Source organism: Trachemys scripta, chromosome 1 (genome assembly GCF_013100865.1).
Source record: "Trachemys scripta elegans isolate TJP31775 chromosome 1, CAS_Tse_1.0, whole genome shotgun sequence".
NCBI classification, from domain to species: Eukaryota; Metazoa; Chordata; order Testudines; family Emydidae; genus Trachemys; species Trachemys scripta.
Window position 1 is genome coordinate 252,034,597 of NC_048298.1, and position 20,933 is coordinate 252,055,529.

At 43.5% G+C, this 20,933-nt stretch overlaps 1 protein-coding gene across 4 annotated transcripts in view; it reads left to right on the forward strand.

Annotated features, from left to right (window-relative positions):
• Positions 1–277: 277 nt before the first annotated feature.
• The window catches only part of DZIP1 (DAZ interacting zinc finger protein 1), a 77,329-nt gene continuing 56,673 nt past the window's right edge, over positions 278–20,933 (forward strand). For 2 of the 4 annotated variants that reach the window (XM_034758254.1, XM_034758257.1), the window contains exons 1-4: positions 278–430; positions 7,475–8,090; positions 12,626–12,710; positions 15,239–15,366. In XM_034758254.1, the coding sequence (XP_034614145.1) occupies positions 7,629–8,090; positions 12,626–12,710; positions 15,239–15,366 (675 nt within the window). In that variant the 5' untranslated portion in view covers positions 278–430; positions 7,475–7,628. Of the gene's footprint in view, positions 431–4,641; positions 5,668–7,474; positions 8,091–12,625; positions 12,711–15,238; positions 15,367–20,933 lie in introns of all 4 variants that reach the window. The other 2 variants (XM_034758255.1, XM_034758256.1) reach the window with 2 other exon arrangements.

The window sequence follows — 20,933 nt, forward strand, 5'->3', positions numbered from 1 at the left end:
ATATTCCCGCCCCATCGCCGGGCGAGGGCTGCCTGCGCTCCCGATACCCCGCTCCCGGGACCGCCTCCTCTGCCCCCCCAGCTCCGGCCCATCTCCGCATTCTCCCGGCATCTGAGAGCGGAGGCGTGTCTGCGCCTGAGAGCCTGGGGATAGGCGGGAATGAAGACGGGAGCGGGGAGGAGGGGGAGCTGCCAGCCCCTCTATGACATGGAGCAGGAGCCGGCGCGGAGGGGGCGGGGAGGCGGTGCTGTGGGGCCGCTGGAGGCGGGCGGGGAGAAGCAGCAGCGCTGTCATCCCCGCGACCCCTTCCCCTTCGCTCTCCTGGCGCAGCGGGAATTGCCCTGCCGGACTGCAGCTACAGCGGAGCCGGCGGGCGGAGGAGGCGCTGCCCGGGGACCCTGCTGTGTCGCGGCCGTTACCGCCGCCTGAGGTGAGAGCAGCCAGGCGGGGGCTGGGATGCCGCCCTCCGTCTTCTCTCTCCTGTTGCGCGCGCGCGAGTACAGGTCTGCTGCCCCCAGCTGTGACCAACCTTCGGGCCGGGCCCGCACGTGGCGCCCCCGCTGGGCTGGTTTGGGAGCTCTCGGTCCCGCCGGGCGCCCATCGCTGCCAGCGGGGCTTCTCCAGCCTCGGCTCCGCTGGGGCCCCACATTGCGGAGGGCGAGATCGGGCTTCTCAGAGCCCCAGCCTTGGCTGATGGAGGGCGCTCCCTGCCGGAGCCTCTCCAGCCAGGCCCAGCTAGACTCGTCTCTCCTCCTCCTCCGCTCCCCAGTCACCCTGCCGCCTCCCTCACGCTGGCTTGGCTCGGATTAGCGGGGCGGGTTGTGAGTAACTGTCAGGGTTGTCTTGGTCGTTTAGCCTAAAGCAGTATTTTGGAATGAGCAGCAGCGGCACTACCATGGGGCTCCAATCCGGATTGGGCCTTTGGGTACCACTGCAATGTAAACAAATTATTTGAGGCACCAGTCAGTGCTACCGTTAAGTTTAAATTTTGCACTTAAAGCAAGTTTCCAACCTCTTTATTGTGGATTAAAAAATACATTATATCCTTCCAAAATTATTATTTGGGTGCAGGAATCAATGTTCGGAGCATTTACTGTTATAATTTGTTTAGGAACTAAAATAAATTTAAAATTAGCCCTCTTAGAAATGTAGCACCCGGTGTCCCTTTTTTTATTTGCTTCCACTGATCTCAGTGACAGAATAACAGACTTTCCCCCCAGTTCCGATTGAGTCTGCCTCCCAACAGTTTCCTTTCAGCTGCTAACTCCCCTCTCTATCTGAACATGTATAAGAAAGCACCCTGGAGAGGTCCCATAGCAACTCCTAATGTCTCCTTTAGTGCCTATGTTCAAAGTTGCACTGCTTTAAATTGGTTAAAACAGATTTAGGCCATGTCTACACTACAAACGTTCACTGTTGCAAGTTACGTCAGTATACCCCCACCAAAGTTTGTATATCACTTGTGCATGTGCAGGCATGGGCGGTGTGTAATGGAGGCTGGGGCGAGTTGCATATGGTACAAAGACTGTTCTAGCTTAATTTGATTGCTGATTTCTCCCTTGCAATAGACAAAGATCAGATGTCTGCTGACTTTCTCACGAGTCAGCAGCCTTTGATACCTGTGGTATAAGCAACATAGCCCTTGCTTGAGTGGTTTTGTTCTTTCCTCTCCAAATGTCAAAGCCTGTTCCTATTGAACTCAATAGCAAAATTTCTTTTGGTTTCAATGGGAACAGGATTTGGCCCCAAGAGATCAGAGAATGTGATTTTGATCAATTGCTTATCTGTCCAGAGACAGTTCTCATGCACATTCTGACAGGCTGATTTTGATTGCCCCTCCTGTATGTCATGCTGAGGAAAATAATAAAACAATTTTGGCTGTAGTTCTATCAAGGTGCACATGGGACACACAGCTCTATGCCTCTTTTCCATCAAAACCAGATGGCACAGCATCTTTGCTTTCCTAGTGCCTGGCGGAGAGCAATACTTAGGCCTTGTCTACACTGACACTTTACATCGCTGAAACTTTCTCGCTCGGGGTTGTGAAAAAACACACCCCTGAGCGATGCAAGTTTCAGCGCTGTAAAGTGGCAGTGTAGATAATGCACCAGTGCTGGGAGCTGTGCTCCCAACGCTGGGAGCTACTCCCCTCGTGGGGCATGGTTTTTTTACAGCACTGGGAGAGCTCTCTCCCAGCACTAGTGCCGTGACTACACAGCCACGTTAAAGCGCGGCCACAGCCATGCTTTAACGTTGGTAGTGAAGACATATCCTTAGATAAAGGTAAGCTGGCAGAAACTTAGTTTGGACATAAGGGAGGCACTAATAGTGTATTAAGGGAAAGTGGGGTGATTGTTCTTCCTATCCTTCTTTCATTTAAGAAGTTTTCAATTTGGGGTGCTACTGGATCCTCAATGACACCTGGAAGTACAGGTGGCACCAGGGGCCCAAAGCATCATTTTACAACTGTATCTGTTTAACAAATGCAGTTGTAAAATTTTAGACAGGTAAGGGGGTTGTTGGAGGGGACGGGGAGAGCATGGGGGCCCCAGGCTGGGGGCAGAGTGGGGAGGAGTCACATGGAGGGTCATGTGGGGAGGTCACGTTCCCCCCCTTGTGTCCCTCCCATGAGTGCAGTACCGGCAAGAAAAGATTTCTACTTGCACCACTACTCACCAGGAGCACTTGTGTCGATGTAAAGTGCAGTGCACCGCTGTTAGGTGTCCCAGTATGCCAACTGCTGCCGTCCTGCACAATGCCTTTTGGGGCATTTTTGCAGTGTTTTGTGGGATAGAACTGATTTGTCCAGGGATCTCTGGGAGCTATGGGTCAAGTTCCAGCATGCAACTCTCTCCATCCCATAATGTTGTCCATATCCATAATTTTTGTGCCTCTTTAAAATAATCCCACAAACCTGCATGGCACTCTTTGGTCTCTGCCATAAGTATGGAGCCCCCAGAGCTGTACACTTATAACCTTTGGGTGGGCTAGAGGTCTCTGCCATCTCTGACAGAAGTATGGAACCCGCAGAGCTGTGCACTTGTAACCTTTGGGTGGGCTAGAGTTCACTTCATTGCCCTTCTCCAGTGCCTAAAAAACCAGGAATTCACATAGAAAAGTAGCTGGAGACCCAGAATTCAATCTCTAAGGATTTTCAGCAAAGATTGCACAGGGTCAACCTCCCCACATTCAAATCCCCAAAGAAATTAAAGAAATGAATTTAATTAAATAACAACTTTATAAAATCTTATGATAAAGAAACAAATAATAATTTAATTTGTACAACATAACATGGCCATTTTATAATCCACATAGATTATCTTCACAGTTATACATAAATAAAGAAAACAAATTACAATCTCAACAGTTCAGTCCCCACAGAAACACAGTGAGAAGAAGAAGGGTTCCCAAAACTTAGGCTGAATTCACCTGAGTCTCAGAGTCTTTGATCAGCAAATCTATACAGTCTGCTGAATCTAAAACAACATCTTCCCTCCACTTGCTTGTAGGAATCTTCATGGAATCCATGCTGACTCTTCCTCTGCTAAAATCACTGTTAGCCAGTCAGCTGATTAACCAACCACTCGCTTAAGTATACACATTAAAAAAAAATCCAACTTGTTACAAGAAAATACAAAACTGAGAATAGCAAAATATAAATTACTCTTTCCCCATTACTACATTTAAAGAAAAGTTGGTGAATTACACTAGTTGAGACAATTTAACTAAAACAGTTTGGCTAAAATAAAATAAAAACATTCAAAGTATACAATTAAAACAGAATAAATTATTTTTCCCTCCCAATTTCTTGTTTCTATAATTATCATTACCCATGCTTCCCTGTTAGAGGGTTAACAATATCACTAACCTGCTGCAAAATGCTTGACGGTTAGGGGAAACAGCCTGCTTTCTGCTCTTGGTCTCAGCTTCTCCCAACTCATACAGGGCACATGACTTTTGGTAAAGCAGCTGCCCTGACTGCTGGCCCTCATGGAGTCTGACCCCAGCAACAGGGAACCTATTGGAGCATACTCCAAACTACCACAACCACACCCAAAATCCAGATGTTTCTGGATATGGAGGGCTAAATCTGCCTAGCAACAATGAAGGCCCCAGACACAACTCTCTCCTACCCGTCACATGGGTCTCTTAAAGAGATATCTTCCTATTAGGCACTTGGGTTACACGCTATTCTCACGAACATTGAAAGTACAGGATGCAAGATTCTCCTGAATTTCCTGTACTCTCAGGACTCACAACAACCGGGGACATGAGGATTTCTTTGAGGACAGTTTGCTGAGGGACAGGGCCGGCTCCAGGCACCAGCCCAGCAAGCAGGTGGTTGGGGCGGCCAATGGAGAGGGGCGGCACGTCTGGCAATTCGGTGGCGGGGCCGTCACTCCCTCTCGGAGCGAAGGACCAGCCGCCGAATTGCCGCCATAGAATGAAGCAGCACTACAGTTGCCGCCGATCGCGATCGCGGCTTTTTTTTTTTTTTTTTCCTGCTTGGGGCGGCAAAAACGCTAGAGCCGGCCTTGCTGAGGGACATCGTGAAAATTCAAGGTTGTTGGTGACATTCATGGAACACTGCTTGTGGACCCAAGAACCAAAGCTGACTGCTGGTATTGCATCGTAATGCAGGTGGGACAATGAGCAATGGCTGCAGAACTTTTGGATGCAGAAGGCCACATTCCTGGATCAGTGTGCCAAGCTTGCAGCAACCCTCCAGCACATGGACACCAGAATGAAAGCTTCATTGCCAGTGGAGAAGCATGTGGTGTTTGTACTCTGGAAGCTTTCAACTGGTCAGTGGGAAATAATTTTGGATTTGGAAAATCCATAATGAGGACTGATGTGCAAGTGTGTAAATCCATTAATTGTATCCTGCTACATAGGACAGTGCCATTCGACAATGTGCAGGAAATAGTGGATGTATATGCAACAGGGGGGTTTCTGAACTGATGGAATGATAGATGGCATACATATCCATATTTTGACACCAATCCACCTTGTCACAGAGTACATCAGCAGAAAGGGTTACTTTTCCATGGTTATACAACTGTTGGCAGATCTCTGGGGATGCTTCACTGATATGAAAATTGGCTAGTCAGGGAAGGTGCATGATGCTCATTTCTTTAAGAACATGGGACTGTTCAGAAACCTGCTGGCTTTCCTGACCAAAGAATTACCATTGGCTATACTGAAATGCCCATACTGATTCTAGAGGACCCAGCCTACACTTTGCTTCCCTGGCTCATGAAGCTATATACATTGGCCACCTCAACAGCACCAAGGCAAGGTGCAGCTAACAGCTCAGCAGATGCAGAATGACTGTTGAATGTGCTATTGGCAGATTGAAGAGACACTGGCAGTACTTGCCTTAGTCACTAGATTGATTCTCAGTGAGAAAAATATCCCAATGGTTATAGCTGCCTGTTTTGTCCTGCATATCTGTGAGGCAAAGGGAAAAAGCTGATGCCAAATATAGGGTGAAGGTGGAGCGACTGTCTGCTGACTCTGAACAGCCAAACACAAGAATTATTACAAGAGCTCAACATGGAGCTACGCAGTTGAGGGAGGCTTTGAAAGAGCACTTTAATGGTCAGCCACAGTAGCGTTCTCTGGTGGACTGTTCTCTGTGCCTGGAGCTTTGGATGTTGCTAAGAAGTGTGTAATGCTTACTATACATTTATAAATATGACTGGGTGTTTTCCTGAAGCTATGAATTATGTGATGTTTGGTGTGCATTTACAAGTAGTTTGCTTTGAGTATCGCTATGCATTCTACAATATTTGTTGTGATGCAATAAAGATGATTTGATTCTCCAAAAATAGAACTTTATTGAATGGGGGGGGGGGACAGCACAGAAAACCGGTGTGGAAAAACCCCCAAAGGTGATGCTATACACATTTTTAACATAACTTATTGGACTGAAAATTTAATATTATAAAGGAAGTAAACATGTATGTCCACTTCAGTGCACAAATGTAGACAGTTGTGGCTACACATACATGATCCGTGGTTCTCACAGGTCTGTGTATGTAAAGATGTGGTTTTCCTTGGTGTTCACTGCAGAGGTCTCTGTCTCAGGCTCCTCCAAGGTATCCACAGTGGTCTGCTGGGTGCTATTGGGATCTCCACCCAGTATGGTAGGCAGTTCCTTGTAGAAGTGGCAGGTCTGCAGCACAGTACTAGACTATTGTGCTCCCCTCGATCCCAGCCGGAGCACCCTCCTATACCCCAAATCCCTCAACTCCAGCCCCACCCTGGAGCCCGCACCCCCAGCCAGAGCCCTCATACCCTCCCGTACCACAATCCCAATTTTGTGAGCATTCATGGCTCACCATACAATTTCTATTCCCAGATGTGGCCCTAGGGCCAAAAAGTTTGCCCACCCCTGCTCTATGCCGTTTGGGGAGGTGGTTTTACTGCATCGCTGTAACATGGTGCTTACATTGGCTGGATACAAATTTGAGTGTAGATACATGCAGGAACAGGCTGATGCAAGGCAACTTAACGTCAATCTAACTTTGTAGCATAGACCAGGCCTTATTTAAACCAAAACCCTGTGTGAACATTCCTAAACTTGGTTTAATATTGATTTAACAAATGAAGCGCTTACATAAACTATCTGGTTTACCCAAATTGGTTTAAAAAATTACACCTTTAATTAAACCTGTGCAACTTTGAATAAAAACAAGTCCCTAGTCTCCTGTGTGCTCACATGCTCTCTCTCTGTCCTTCTGCATGGCGATCTGGGTTGTATATGTGCTATATGGGGATGAATTATACAGGGCTGTATATTGGAAATGGGAGATGTGAAACATATGACTAGTGGGTGAGATGTACCAGAAGGGGTTGTGTGATGTTCATGGGAAGTGGCTGGAGGGGAAGAAATGTAGGCTGTGTTTGTGGGGTGAATGCTATGTGGAATGTGTATAGGATATAGGGGTGCCTGTGGGGGTGAGGAGAGGGTAGAGTGGGGTGTGTATACAATATGAGTTGTGTAGGGATGCCTGCAGAGGGGGTGATATGGGATGTGTTTGGAAGTAACTGGAAGGATGAGTAGCTGAGGTGTATATGGGAGGGGTTGTGTATGCAGGGGGGGCAAGGTGTTAGGGGGTTAGGAAGGATGATGTGGGGTGTGGGTGGGACAAGGTGTTTGGGGATGGGATGGTGAGGATGGGGGTGAGGTGATTAGGGATGGAAGAGTGAAGTGGTGAGGTGTTTGGGGATGAGGAGAGTGAGGCGGTGCAGTGTGTGTGGATTGGGGGGTGAGGCGGTGTTGATAAGGGTGTGGGGGGTGAGCAGGTGTTTGGGATGGGGGATGAGGAAGTGAAGTGTGTGTGGAGGGGGGGTGAGGCCATGGGGGTGGACAGGTGTTCGGGATGGGGGATGAGGAAGTGTGTGGGGGGTAATATAGGGAGGAGGCAGGGGAGGTACCAGTGCTCTCACTCTCGCTCTCTCCCCGCAGCTGCCATAGCAACGCGGCAGACGCCGAGGAGGGGGCTCTGGGCTCCGCGGCCCGGCTCATGGTCAGAGCCTGAGGCCGGGGCCGGCCGCCTGGTGGCGGGACGCGCAGCCCCGCGCCCAGCGGTACCTCCCTCTCCCGCTGCAGCCCGGCCGGGATGGGCAGCGCCGCCGCGGCGGGGCCCCTGCCCGCCTTCCAGTTCCGGCCGCGGCACGGGAGCCCGGACTGGCGCCGGCTGAGCGCCGTGGACGTGGAGCGGGTGGCGGGCGAGCTGGACGTGGCGGCCCTGCAGGAGCACCTCGGCCACGTCACTTTCTGCAGCGCCGAGCGGCTCCTCTGCCCGCATTGCCGGGGCCCCGCCGACCCGCTGCTGCTCAAGCTGGTGCGCCTGGCGCAGCTCTCCATCGAGTACCTGCTGCACTGCCAGGAGCACCTGGGCGCCCAGCTGCAGGGCCGCGAGCAGGCGCTGCGGGCGGCGGACGCCCAGCTGGAGGAGGCGGGCAAGGAGGCGGCCCGGCGCGCCCAGGAGATGAAGCTGCTGAAGGAGGAGTGCAGGCGGCGGAAGAAGATGATCAGCACCCAGCAGATGATGCTGGAGGCTAGAGCCAGCTATCACCAGGTGAGACACACTTACAGTCGCTGCTAGCGCTCAACCCCTCCATGGTGCAACCGCAGGGTGGGTGGGCGGGCGGGCAGGAAACACTTTCTTACCTTGGGGATATGCTCCCCTACCCCTCATGAGATCCTTTCCCCATCAAAATACCCCAGAGGCTGCAGTTTCATTCCCAGCACTTTGGGGCTAGTATCTCATATCTCTTTAGAGAGGAGGTGTTTGATTTCCAGCTAATCCTATTCACTGATGAGCTTTTTCCAGGCTTGTATTCATTTCACCATCCTGTGTGTGAAGCGAATAATTAGGCAAGGTGGAAGGCAGGCAATAGAGAATAGGGCACGTTAAATCTTAGAAAGATTAACAGTTTAAGGATCTATCAAATTTCCCATTCTTTTTTCAACAAGTATTTTGGGAATTTATAACTGCCCTAAAATCTTCTGAAATTTAAAGACTATACTGGGCTGAAACTTGGCAAACATGGCCTTGGGGCAACTTAGTGTGTTTGCGTGTGTGTATTTAAAATTCATTTAACTCTCATGAAAGATGTTCTAACCTGACACTCCTGAAGGTCAAAGTCCTGTTTATCCAAATAATAGGTACAGCATAGGTAGGAGCAATGCAAGCTTTCCCATGCTGTGCCATCAACGTGTTTCAACCCCGACTGGAGGGAACATCAGCATGTCAGTGGGCTAGGAAAAAGTTTTCTTTCTTAAAATGTCTTGATTAAGGAAAAATTTCCATCTTAAGTTCAGTGGTCCAGTAGGAAGATATGTATATTTTGTCCAAAATTCTGTATTTTTTAAAAGTAAATTATGCTATTTATTGTATATTTCCCTCACTTAGGCCCCAGTCTTGTAATGGTATCCATGTGGGGTCCTTGTGGATTCAGTTGCAGGATCAGGGCCTTAAGGAGAAGCTACTGATGTGATTTGCATTTCAAAAGGTCTAGATGTCTTGTTCGACCAGAGTATCTGACCTGGGTTGAAAATGAAAACTGAGTGAGCCCCTGCATCAGTTTAATTGTAAACTCAACTGAATGTCAAGTAATCCCTTTATTGTATTTGAGAGCACAAATATGTGCGTGCATTCTCTTCAGAATGCATTTAGGCCATATCTGGCTGAGTGGAGCCTGAAGAATTGAGCAAACTACTGGCCTTGGAGTATAGTTCATCTTCCTTCTTCTGTTCAGCGGCATTTATCTCATTATCCATTTAAGGTCATATAAAATAAAAAGCTCTTTCTCCCCCTTTTATTTCTTGGAATAAATTATTATCTCTAAGAATTAGATCTAGTGAGGGATGAGTTCAGAAACTGATATTGAGTAATATCTGTAAAATGGAGTGAGCACTTTGGGTTTGAATGGAGGACTCCAAGTTATCTATTTCTAGTATTTGTAAGTGCAGATTGACTATTAGGCAACAATTACATATCATTTGTCCGTATCAAGCATTTGGCTGTCCTGGAGTACCAGACAGTGGGGTTTTGGCTAGTCTTGCTCAGTGTAATTCAGGTTCCATGCCTATAAAAACTTTGGCCCCTTTATGAGCAAGACTGTAAACAGTTACTTGCCTTTCTTAATGCATGTGCACTTTATTTTCGATGTGATGCCCAGTAATTGAGTTTTGAGTTTTAAGTTTAATGTCTTTAATCCACATCCAGAACAAGTGAAAACTGTAAAAATAAGAAATGTCAAATGGAATTGCTATTAAGGTGTGATAATTTTAAGGCTCAAAAACTCAAATAAAATCTTTCTTAATGATGGAATGTCAGCTTTCTACTATATTTGAATTTCTCATATTTTGATGATTTGCACAAGAACTTAGTGTTCCATAAAAGCTTTTTTGTATTTAATATTATGAAAAATAGTTCGAGGAATATTGTCACCAGTAATAGGCACATAGTATAAACATTCCATCTGCTAGTTGTTGAATAAGAGCTTGCTTCTACTACATGAGTTTAGTGCTTGAATGGATAACAGTATTTCACAGCCAATTTAATACCATAAATCATGCGCAATCTGTTACAGTGTAAAATCCCTGATGGTTCTTTTGCTTTGCTACCATACTATACCTTCTCTATCTAGGTTTTATGTCAGTACTTCCTTGCATGTATCCAACAAAATGTAACTTAATTATTAATAGTTTTAGTGGTGGTTGCAAGACATTTATATTTAATATCATACTAGCCATCAGTAGTGGAATTTCAAATTCTAGATGAGACCTGGGAATTTGACTATAATGAACAGATTTTAAATCTGCTGAGCAAGTTTGAAATTGTCTTTTACATTCATATCACATCAGTGTGACTGACTGACTTAATTGTGCAGTTGTGGCTCCCTCAAGCAGATTTGTAACATATACAATAGCCAAGGATAGTTAGCCATCATAACTTATGAAAGAAATGAGGGGTTTTGATTCACAACATAGTCAATCAGTTTCAACAGCTGTATATTTTGTTCATGTTTTATAGTAGGTCTTCTGTTTATCACTCTGAAAATGGGCAAAATGTACTTTAAGGATGAATTAAAAAGCTTTAAAAATATATCAGTAGGATCAAAATTTGATAAAATACATCTCTACATTTATAAAAGATGAATGTAAATGAGTGTGTTAAATACACACCATTAGAGGCAGGACAAATCATAAAGAATGTGTAAATGTTCTGTAGTACATTTTGTATAAAAAAACGAAGTATGTAACTCAGCACCTTACTACAGCCTCTGCTTTTATATTTTTCCTGAAAGGTTGAGTGGGAGGCAAATTCTTGCAGGTTTGTGCTGTATGAATCAGTGGGTTTCTGCTGTATTTTGTTATTAATTTGGATCCTACTAAACAGTCCTTTTATTTATCTGCAATTGTCACCCTTTCTTGCTCCAGCTCCTCCTCCCTATTAACTTCTCCAGCATGATTCCCCCACAATTCTACTTTTTGTTATCTCATTCCCTTTCTAAGTGTCCTGAAAAGCAGTAATGCTAAAAAAATCTAAGGCTAGTAGGTTTCTGCAAATTTCATCAGAGTTTTCAGTATAATATGGGAAGGAAACAAAAAGTCAGTGCAATTTTGGGTTGCAAACGTTGCATCCTGGGATGGGCGCTAATAAATCTTTACATAGCTCTGGCACCATCACACCTGGATGTGCCTTTAATTTCTGGGAATTTCATTAATTCAGAGGAGTGCAGATGAGCTACAGAAGACCTGTCAGGGTTGGGGAGATTGATTTATGAGAAAAGACTAGGGCCCTGATTCTGCATTAGAATCTGCTAAAGTCAATGGGACGCCTCATTAGTGGAACCTGATGCAGGATCAGAACCATAATAGAGATATTCCTTGACTGCCTGGTGATTAAGGTAGGGTTGCCAGGTGTCCGATTTTCGACTGGAAATTCCGGTTACTACAGGCGAGGGAGGCAGGAAGGCTGGGTCATTACCCATGCCAGCCCCTACTCAGTCGGGTCCGCCTCCTACCTGCGTTGGGCGACTGCAACTCCCAGCCTGGCTCCGCAGGTGAGTCCCTCCCGACCTGTGGAGAGGAGAAGAGGGGGGAAAAGCAGTGAGTGACGGGGGGGAAAGGGGAAGAGAAGTGAATGGGGTGTGGGGTCTCGGGGGAGTGAAGAGGTGGGGCCAGGGGTAGGGTCTGGGGCGGGGGAAGAGGGAAGAGTGGGGAATGTTCTGGCAGTCTTGCTGGAGTGTCCATTTTTTAAATATTATAAAGTTGGCAACCCTAGATTAACGGGTGGGGTGTGTCCCGATAACAATATGCAGAAGAGAAGAATTTTAGCATAATAAAATTAGGTATTCATATATAATTTATCAAAAGTAGGGATGCAATCCCCCTTGCTTGGCACTTTTAAAACTAGACTCCACTATGATTCTACCTCCCGCCCTCCCAACATGGATATAGTTCAAAGTGTGCACTGTTTAATGCCAAATTTCTCTGTTCAGCTATTGAGTTATATATGTTGGAGGAAGGAGAGAGAGTATGGCAATACAATTTCACAATGGGAAAAGTACATGTATTTTTCTTTTCGGTTTGTTGAAATCCAAAATAGTGGCATGGATATTCCTCATATTTCATGTTTTTTAAAACCAGACATAGAGCATTTCAGTCCAAATGGAGATTTTATTTTACAGTTAAGAGTGAGTGATAATGGGGTAATAATTTAAACTTGTTTTCCACTTTAATTATATCATTAATTAGGTTTTCTCACAATATTGTCAACCATTACCTTCTCTTGAATAGAATGCCAGACATTCTCAAGTGTCTGTGATCTTATCACTTTTTAGTGGCTTCATCTTATAGAGGATATAATTCCTAACATTACTACTCAAGCCTGAATATTTCACCTGTGACCACCAGCATGCTATGTAATTTAAACTGAATAGTGTTGGAATTCAAATCAGTATCACAGTGTTGCCATGCACAAGAATGGGCTACTGTACGGAGAAATGTAATAGGCTAATTCAAAAAATGTTAACTGTCATAATTAAAAAGACCAGCATTTAATGTTGTTACCTAAAACAAATATCTAACTATATTTTGTAGTGTCGGTTTTGTGATAAGGCTTTTATGAACTACTCCTTTCTACAAAGTCATATGCAACGGCGCCATAAAGAAGAATCTCACACTGGTGAGTACTTTCACACTATCAGGAAAGTTAAGGAGATATAGAAATATGTAAAATATATTCAGGATATGCAATTTAAGTTTTTGTGTGACCCAGAAAGAAGCCATTTGACTTATAAGCCCCAGAGTGAGTTTGTACATTTGACAGTTACACAGATCATGTAAACTGACCAAATGTGATATGGCAGTCATTTCACTGAAAGATTATAAACGTGGAATAGCATGCTGCCATGTTTAGAATCATTTTTCAAACTGAGCTCCTGCTGAATACCTTTGCCAGTGGCAGAATTCAGAGCAATGGCTTCCTTTGAATATATGAAAGCTGTGAAAATGTGAGTATCATTGCCAGTGAACAGGATGTACCATGGAAAAGGAAATTTTATAAAAAAGCATTGTTGTCATTATAGGATCCATTCCACCTCCAGTGAAGTTAGTAAGAATTGGATCAGGCCCACAATAAATTTATAGTGATAGTACAATGTGATAGTTATAGGGAAACTTATGATTATTCAACCAGGGTGCCAAACTCAGCAATCCAGTATAATCATCATTGTTACACTACCCTATTTGGTAGATTATTGTAAAATGATGTTCTTAGAAACAGTACTTCAGATCAGGAAGTGGAATTATATCAGGATACCTGCACTTCAAATTGTTCAAGGCACGTGGCCTTTGGCCTTGTGACTCACAACATTAAATACGCACAAGTTAGCAATACAGTATACATGGTTATTGGTGTATGGTAAAGGCACTTTTTTCCAGGTTGCTTCAGAGGCATTTGCATGTATAGAGTAATGCTACATTTTTATTGTCAGTATGAATGATGAATTTAGGGATTTTCTTCTCTGCCTCTTCTGCTTTGTGTCAACTGAAAAATATTTATCGTGTGAAAGCCATTCTTCATATTTTTGCTTGTTTTACCCCAATATATTTTTCTCACTGCGTGTGCGATTCATTGTTGCTGGGAGATGATGTTCTTTAGCAATGGGAAAGGTGTTAAGGGAAGAAAGTGAGGGATGGTGACCCAGAGAGACAGGTTGGCAATGGAGCAGGAGCAGATGGATAGAGGTGGTCAGGAAGGAAGAGCAGCTGGGAACAAGAAAAATGGGCTAGTGGAAGAGAGAGAGGATGGAGACAGGGTTTGAACAGTAGCCTGAGAGGCCAATAAAATAGCAGTAGCACTGAAGGAACTGAAAGAAGATGTTGGTAAATTGGTAGAGGAAAGCAGCTGTTATGTGCTTGGAAAGAGTGGGTAATGGGAGGAATGGCAGAGTCAGTTGAGCTGGATTCATTCTGTATTAGCAAGAAGAATTACTGTGTGAGGGGAGTGCTCCAACTCTTTGAACACTTAGGGTATGTCTACACTGCAATAAGACACCCACAGCTAGCCAGGGCCGGTTCCAGGGTTATGGCCGCCCCAAGCAGCCAAACAAACAAAAAAAACAAAACCAAAAAACAAAACAAAACAAAAAAAAGCTGCGATGGCAATCGCGATCTGCAGCCCCAATTCGGCGGAAGGTCCTTCGCTCTGAGCAGGAGTGATGGACCGTCTGCGAATTGCCGCGGAACAGCTGGATGTGCCGCACCTCTCCGGAGTGGCCGCCCCAAGCACTTGCTTGGTAAGCTGGTGCCTAGAGCCGGCCCTGCGGCTAGCCCATGCCAGCTGACTTGGGCTTGTGGGGCTTGGGCTAAGGGGCTGTTTAATTGTACTATAGATGTTCAGGCTCAGGCTGGAGTCTGGGCTCTAGGACCCTCTGACCTCATAGGGTCCTAGAGTCCTGTCTCCAGCCCAAGCCTGAACATCTACACTGCAATTAAACATCCCCTTAGACTGAGCTCCTTAGCCAGAATCAGCTGGCACAGGCCAGCCGGGGGTTTTTAATTGCTGTGTAGATACATCCACAGTTATTCCCATTGTTCTGCTATGTACTCAGATACCGCAGTGATGGGCAAACTTATAAAAACCTAGATAGATTGATAAAGTGGATACATTTTTGAGTGTACATTTGAAACAATTTTTTGACAGTGACCCTTAAAATGAAATTCTGGGAACAGAAGTTTCACCTATTGAATTCTAAACAAATCCAAAGTTGTAGCTCTATATGGACTGATAAAGAAAGTGACTTTAACTAATTAACATCCTCTAATGAATCTTACAGAATTATATATTTGGGAGTCATGCCTTTCATTCCTTCTTTGACCTTCTGCACTTTATATTCCTATAAAACATGTTGAAATTAGATAGTTCATTTTTAATATTAAATATTTCATAAGCTTATTTCACATGCTATATTTTCAATACCACAATGGCTGTCAATCTATGGCCTGTGGCGCTTGGCCCGTAGTCCAGAGAATGTATTATTTTGAGAAGCAATTTGTGAGGAATTGTGATATTGGGAGGAAAGATGATCTGTGAGAGTAGTGGTTCACAGAATGAAAAGGTTGGAGAAGCATTGAAGAAAGACATCTGTGGGAAAAATCACATTTCCCAAAAATATAATTAACATTTTGAAAATGTATATTTCTTTCAAGCAGAACAAAAGAAGAAAGCACAGACAGATAAATTACAGGATGAGATTGATAAATTGAAGGAGCAGTTACAGCTCACCAAGTCCCTCCTAGAAGCTGAACAACAAGCTCACGTGGCCAGATTTTCTAAGGTAGTATATATTAAGTGTTAACAACATCCTACAAGAATCAGTATTCTGGACTGTATTCACTGACCATGTAGCTCGCAAATGAAGTGAATAGAACTGAATGAAAACTTAAATAAGATTTTTCTGTTTAGCAGCATTGCTGCTGTGCCACATCAGGTACAGCCCCTCCTGCAATTTTAAAAGCCCTATTTGTTATCTTCCACTATCCCTTCTTGTATGTATTTTGGAACCAATATGAAAGGCACTGCTATTATTAGCACCTGCCAGTCATCAGAATGGCAAAAAGCTCTTATTGGAGCAGATAGAATGCAGAATATTATGATATTTTAAATAATATTATATAGTGCCTAGACACTATGGTGATTTGGTACTTGCTAGATACTGCTCTGTAAGGTTAAATGATGGTTTGTAAACAGTAAGATATTCCTTGCCACGAGAACTTCAGTCTAACATAGGCAAGACATGAGATAACAGTTTAAGGAAGGGAGAGCAAGAAGAAGGTAATGGGGAGAAAATGCAAGGAATATCACTTCAACTTGTGTGTTAGCCTTTGAACCCTAGGTAAGTAGCCAAGGGCTTTCAGTAACCTTGAAGCAGTAGGTAGCCTCAGCCATTGTGGAGGGTTGACAAGAGATGAAGCAAAAGTGAAAAAATTTAAAAGCAGTAATATTGCTTTGGTGGGTAGTTACATGCAAAGGCTTTATTTTATTACTGTTGTTAATTTGGATTGCAATAGCATCTATAAGTGGGGAAGAGAGGATAGGTGTAACAAAGAAATAAAAAGATAAATGTGGTTACATAGTTAAGCTACTGCACAACTTGATCATTTCTGATTCCAAATCATCTTGCAATTTTTGTTTCTTTTCAAATAAATAAAATCAGCTATCCTGTCAATATCACAAGAGAGATGAGTTTTTAGGATGGATTTTAAGGAGGAGAGGATATAGGCCTAACAGATAACTTCAAAGAGTGCATTCTATGAATAAGGGGCAGTGTGGAGCTGGTTTTTAAATAAGACAGATTTAGTTAAAAACCAATCTTGATCTAAATGTTATAAATGTAATTGAATTTTAAAATTGCATTGTAAACTGCCCCATTTTTCTTAATATTTTGGTAACTTTCTTCTGCATAGCATGGTTATAAAGTTCCCTTTATTTCTACTGCTGACCTCACAGTAGAAACCATTGTTGTTTCCTACAAGAAGCTATGCAAAGGCAACAAGGGGAAAGCAGCCCTTGATGCTGAAAAATGTTTAATGCAAATAGAAAAATCAAGGGGAGAGTCTCTCGTGGAGTCAAAAAGAACAGCTGCCAGCTGTTTCCAAGAGACCCAGAGCTGGCTTGGGGAGTGAGTAGCTGTGGAAAGACACGGCTAACTGGTTGTCTCCTGCATTGTTCCCAATGTCTGAGCCTTCTGTCCCTGCAAATGGTTATATACCTGTGAGTTACCTGTCCTCTCCTCTCTGCAGTAGCATAAAGGAACCTGTGGAGCAGGTGCTTGGAAGTTTATGCAGTGTAGGTGGATTTCTTTACACTGGTTTAGATTCCCTATTTGCCATACCAGCTGCAAGTCTCTGATGCCCTGGGTGTTTTGCTCCCCAACTCCTTATGCAAGTTGGGGGTCTATGCATAGTTGTAGGTTATTTAAAATCTTCTTTCTCTAACTCCAAGGAATCCCTTCCCCTTTACTGTATGGTAGCAATAGGTATGTATATCTACACAACAGCTGGGAGGTGTAATTCTCAGCTTGTACGACAACTAATTGAGCTAGTGCCTAAAGATAGCATTGTGGCTGCAGCAGCTAGGGCTAGCTGCCGAATATGTACCCTGGGTTTTAGGCAGGATTGTGTTCAGGATGCTATCCCAAGCTGCTGCCGGTTGCACTCCTACCACCCTGCTATTTTTAGGTGCTAGCTCGAGCAGAGCTAACATGTACATCTAACTGAGCTGGGAATTGTTAGAAGAAAGAGCAGGTTGACCCAGAGGCAGATATGAGTACAGGCTTCTTTATTGCGATACTTGTTCCCCTGGACCCATTTGTCCAGTAAACACTGAATTAGTTACAGCACATTCTTTTTGTTTGTTAATATGTACACGCCTACATCCGTTACAACACCCCAAAAACCTTTATTAAATAATAAAAACACCCATTTTGTTAGTAAACTTACCTTATCTGTGCACAGCATTAAACATATTACACAGGCATTTTACCTTGAAAATATATTTCTTTGCAAAAATTTGGTGCCACAAATCTCCCTGGTCAGCAATTCTCAGGGAAGGTAGGAAGGGGGCATAATCCAGGGCTTGTTTATGTAGCTGGGAAAGGAAGGGAGGAGGATATAACACTGTTTTACCCAAAAGGTATTCTTTAGATCCTCACATTTCTTATGCAGCTGCAACATTTATCAATTCTTACAAGCAACAGGGAAGGGCAAAATATGGCAACTTATTTATTGAACAAGGAACTACAGCCTTCTTATGCCTTTGTCCTCTAATGCCATGTCAGCACATTAGCAGATTCCCAGGTTTCTACTTAACCCATACATATCCCAACAGGAATTAAACCTCTCAGCTGCTGAGTAGACATACCCTTTGGCATGTTTACACTACCACTTTTGTCGGTATAACTTATGTTGCTCAGGGGTGTGAAAAAACACCCCAGAGCAACATAAGTTACTCCAACAGAAACGCCGGTGTGAACAGCGCTATGTCAGCAGGAGAGCTCTCTCCCATCAGCATAGAGCCGCTACACGAGCGATCTTACAGCAGCTCAGCTGTATCGGTACAGCTGTGCTGCTGTAAGCTCTCAAGCGTAGACATGGCCTTAGTCAGATTCCTTTATAGGAAACTGCAAGATTGTGATCAGAAGGGGAAAGAGAATGGTTCGTTTACTTGCAATGAGTAAAAATGTCAAGGAGAACCAAATAGAGGTAACGTTAAATTGTAAATGAGGCTTTTTAAATGTAGCTTTAAAAATCAGAGTAAATTTGGTCTTTATCTTACCCTCACATTATTAGAGTGAAGTTTTAAAATATTCAGCTTTAAAGCAGCTTTGATGTGAAGCACTTTTCCTTATAGAAGTTGCTGCCCAGCTTTTGATGTGAATCACCTCCACACAACTTATCTGTACTAGACTGGGTCTGTAAGGTCAGATACTCTTGGAAGTGAGAGGCAGTGTCTCAGTCTTGCAGTCATCAGCATGACTGTGAGGAGCAGTAGTAAAGTAACTCAAAGCCTCTTATCTTTAAATAAATAAATAAAGCATTATGAAAAGTTTGCATTGTAACATGGTTCTGATTCCCTCAATGTGAATCTTTGATCCTAGGTTGCTGAAGAAAATTTCTCATGTCAGCATAGTGGACCTGAACTAACATGGGCATTTGCTAGATATGCTAGCCGGTCTGTCCGTATTTGATAGTTCAAGTGCTTGAACAGATGGCTCATGCAGCTAAAGCATTTTCTTCCTTATGGCACAGAACACACAGCAATCCCAGTAGTCTATCACAGACATCTTGATGCACCCAAAACACATCCTTTGAAGCTACAGGAGTCTTAGCTAGGGAGCTGACTGAGAAGTTCTGAAATTCATGCTTACACTGGCAGGAAGCCCCTCTCTATCTCTTTCCCCTGACAATATTCAAGCTGTCATGGGAGGACCGAGGGAGAAAGTATAGAGAAAGGGGTGTGGAGGGGGCTGGCTGAGTACATCCTGCCACTGTGACTGACCTCCATTGTCACCCCAGATATCCCTCTCTTCAGTGGGATAACTCTTTCCTATCCTACCAGACGAACCACCATTTTCTTACAGAACTAAATAACCTTACAACAAAAAGGGGAGACCTTTGGAGCCTGCTGCTGGCCTCACTTGCCCTCTGTCCCTATTGTAGTAGGAAGAGAACCTGAGACACATAAGCCCTTGTATCAGAGGCCTGGTATGAGGCCTGAGGGAAAACAGGAGGAATTTGGGGCATTATTGGTGGGGAAAAAATGGAATGAAGGGGGGGAAATTTACATTTTTTCTTAGGCCCTTAAATCCTTACTATTGCCTGTTTTTTTTTTCCCGTGAAGGGGACTGTGCTAATATTTCTAAAAATTGAAGCCTACAGTTTATTCACAAACTGACAACAGCGTGGAAGGAAAATAGAGGCCAAATAAATTTATGTTGCTAGACGACTAGCAATTCTACTAATTCTGATTATGTCTTTGCCTTTGTTATCCACTTGCAATTGGACTCGTTCAGCAGAGGTTGCCAAATGTCCACCAAAGACTAACAACTTTTAGTCATTACTACTGTTTGCAGAGTCAAGCAAGTGGCTTCATACTCCGTACTAATTCCCTGAATCACCCATTTTCCAGTTGTTAATTTATATATTTATATTTTGCAATTGCATAATTTCTGACATTGTTGGTACTAAATTTATTAATTTATTACTTTTTAAATATAGTACTCATATACAGGATGAATTTGCAGATGCAGAATTTACCACATAATTTCCTCATGAATTTAAGCTTTCATTTTTTTAAAATAAATTTCTAGCCCTATGGTTGCAATGAGAATTTTTAAATGGGACTGTGTAACTGTGTTAGGCATATCTGCCTGAGTCTGCAGACAGCCTGAAACAATAGCTCTGCAGACACGTGAACTGCCCCATTTAGCTCTGAAATCCAATGGCAGTAGTTTAAAATGTCATTGTTGATAACTATTTCCGGCTATAATGTGCTTATCTTGCAACCCCAAACTATCTCCTATGCCTTCCCAAGTGCCAAAAGCCCCATCTGTCTTTTACTTAAGCATTCAGGTTCCCCGGAGAACTTCTAGAATGTAATTTTCTATGTTTGGTACAAAATTCTGCAGTGTACAAAAAAACTGAAAATGTAAGGGGCAGCAATAAAATACATCATTTTTTAATACCAAATTAAATGGCACCAATGATACTGATTGGATAGTATGATTTGTTTTGATTTTAAATTAATAGTAATTCATTTAAAAAAAATTACTTGAAGCTGCAGCAAAATTTCCTGTCTGTCATATCAGAATACTTCAGACACAACAGTTGTGGTTTTTTTCTGTATAATTAGGTCAATCCTATTACAAAGCATGTGGGACCTTAATTTGATGATGCTCCCAATATGTATTTAATAACAAATCATTTCTATAGATAAATATTTTAGCTTAACCATTAGAAAATCCACAAAAATGTTAGCTATTCAGTTCCCTGTTTGTTTATACCTTTGAAACAAGGACAGTTAGGCAGAGTAATACTGAGAAAGCAAAGTTGCATTTGATATGTAAGGCACAAGGATAGTGAGTAGAATAACAAAACATATCCTTATTTGTTGAATAATTTTACCCACCTCAGTAAAATTCACCCAACTATACTAACAAAACCAGAAACTTTCTGGTGGAAGGAAGCTACTTAATAAAAAGCAATAGAAATGAGCTTAAATAAGCTTTATCCCTGAAGGTGGCAGTATGGTTTCCATGATCATGTGTATGCCAGGTGTGTGTCCTCTCTTTTGTCACTCTGCCAGGTGACAATCAATCCAGAATGAAGATTTTTGTCTCCATCC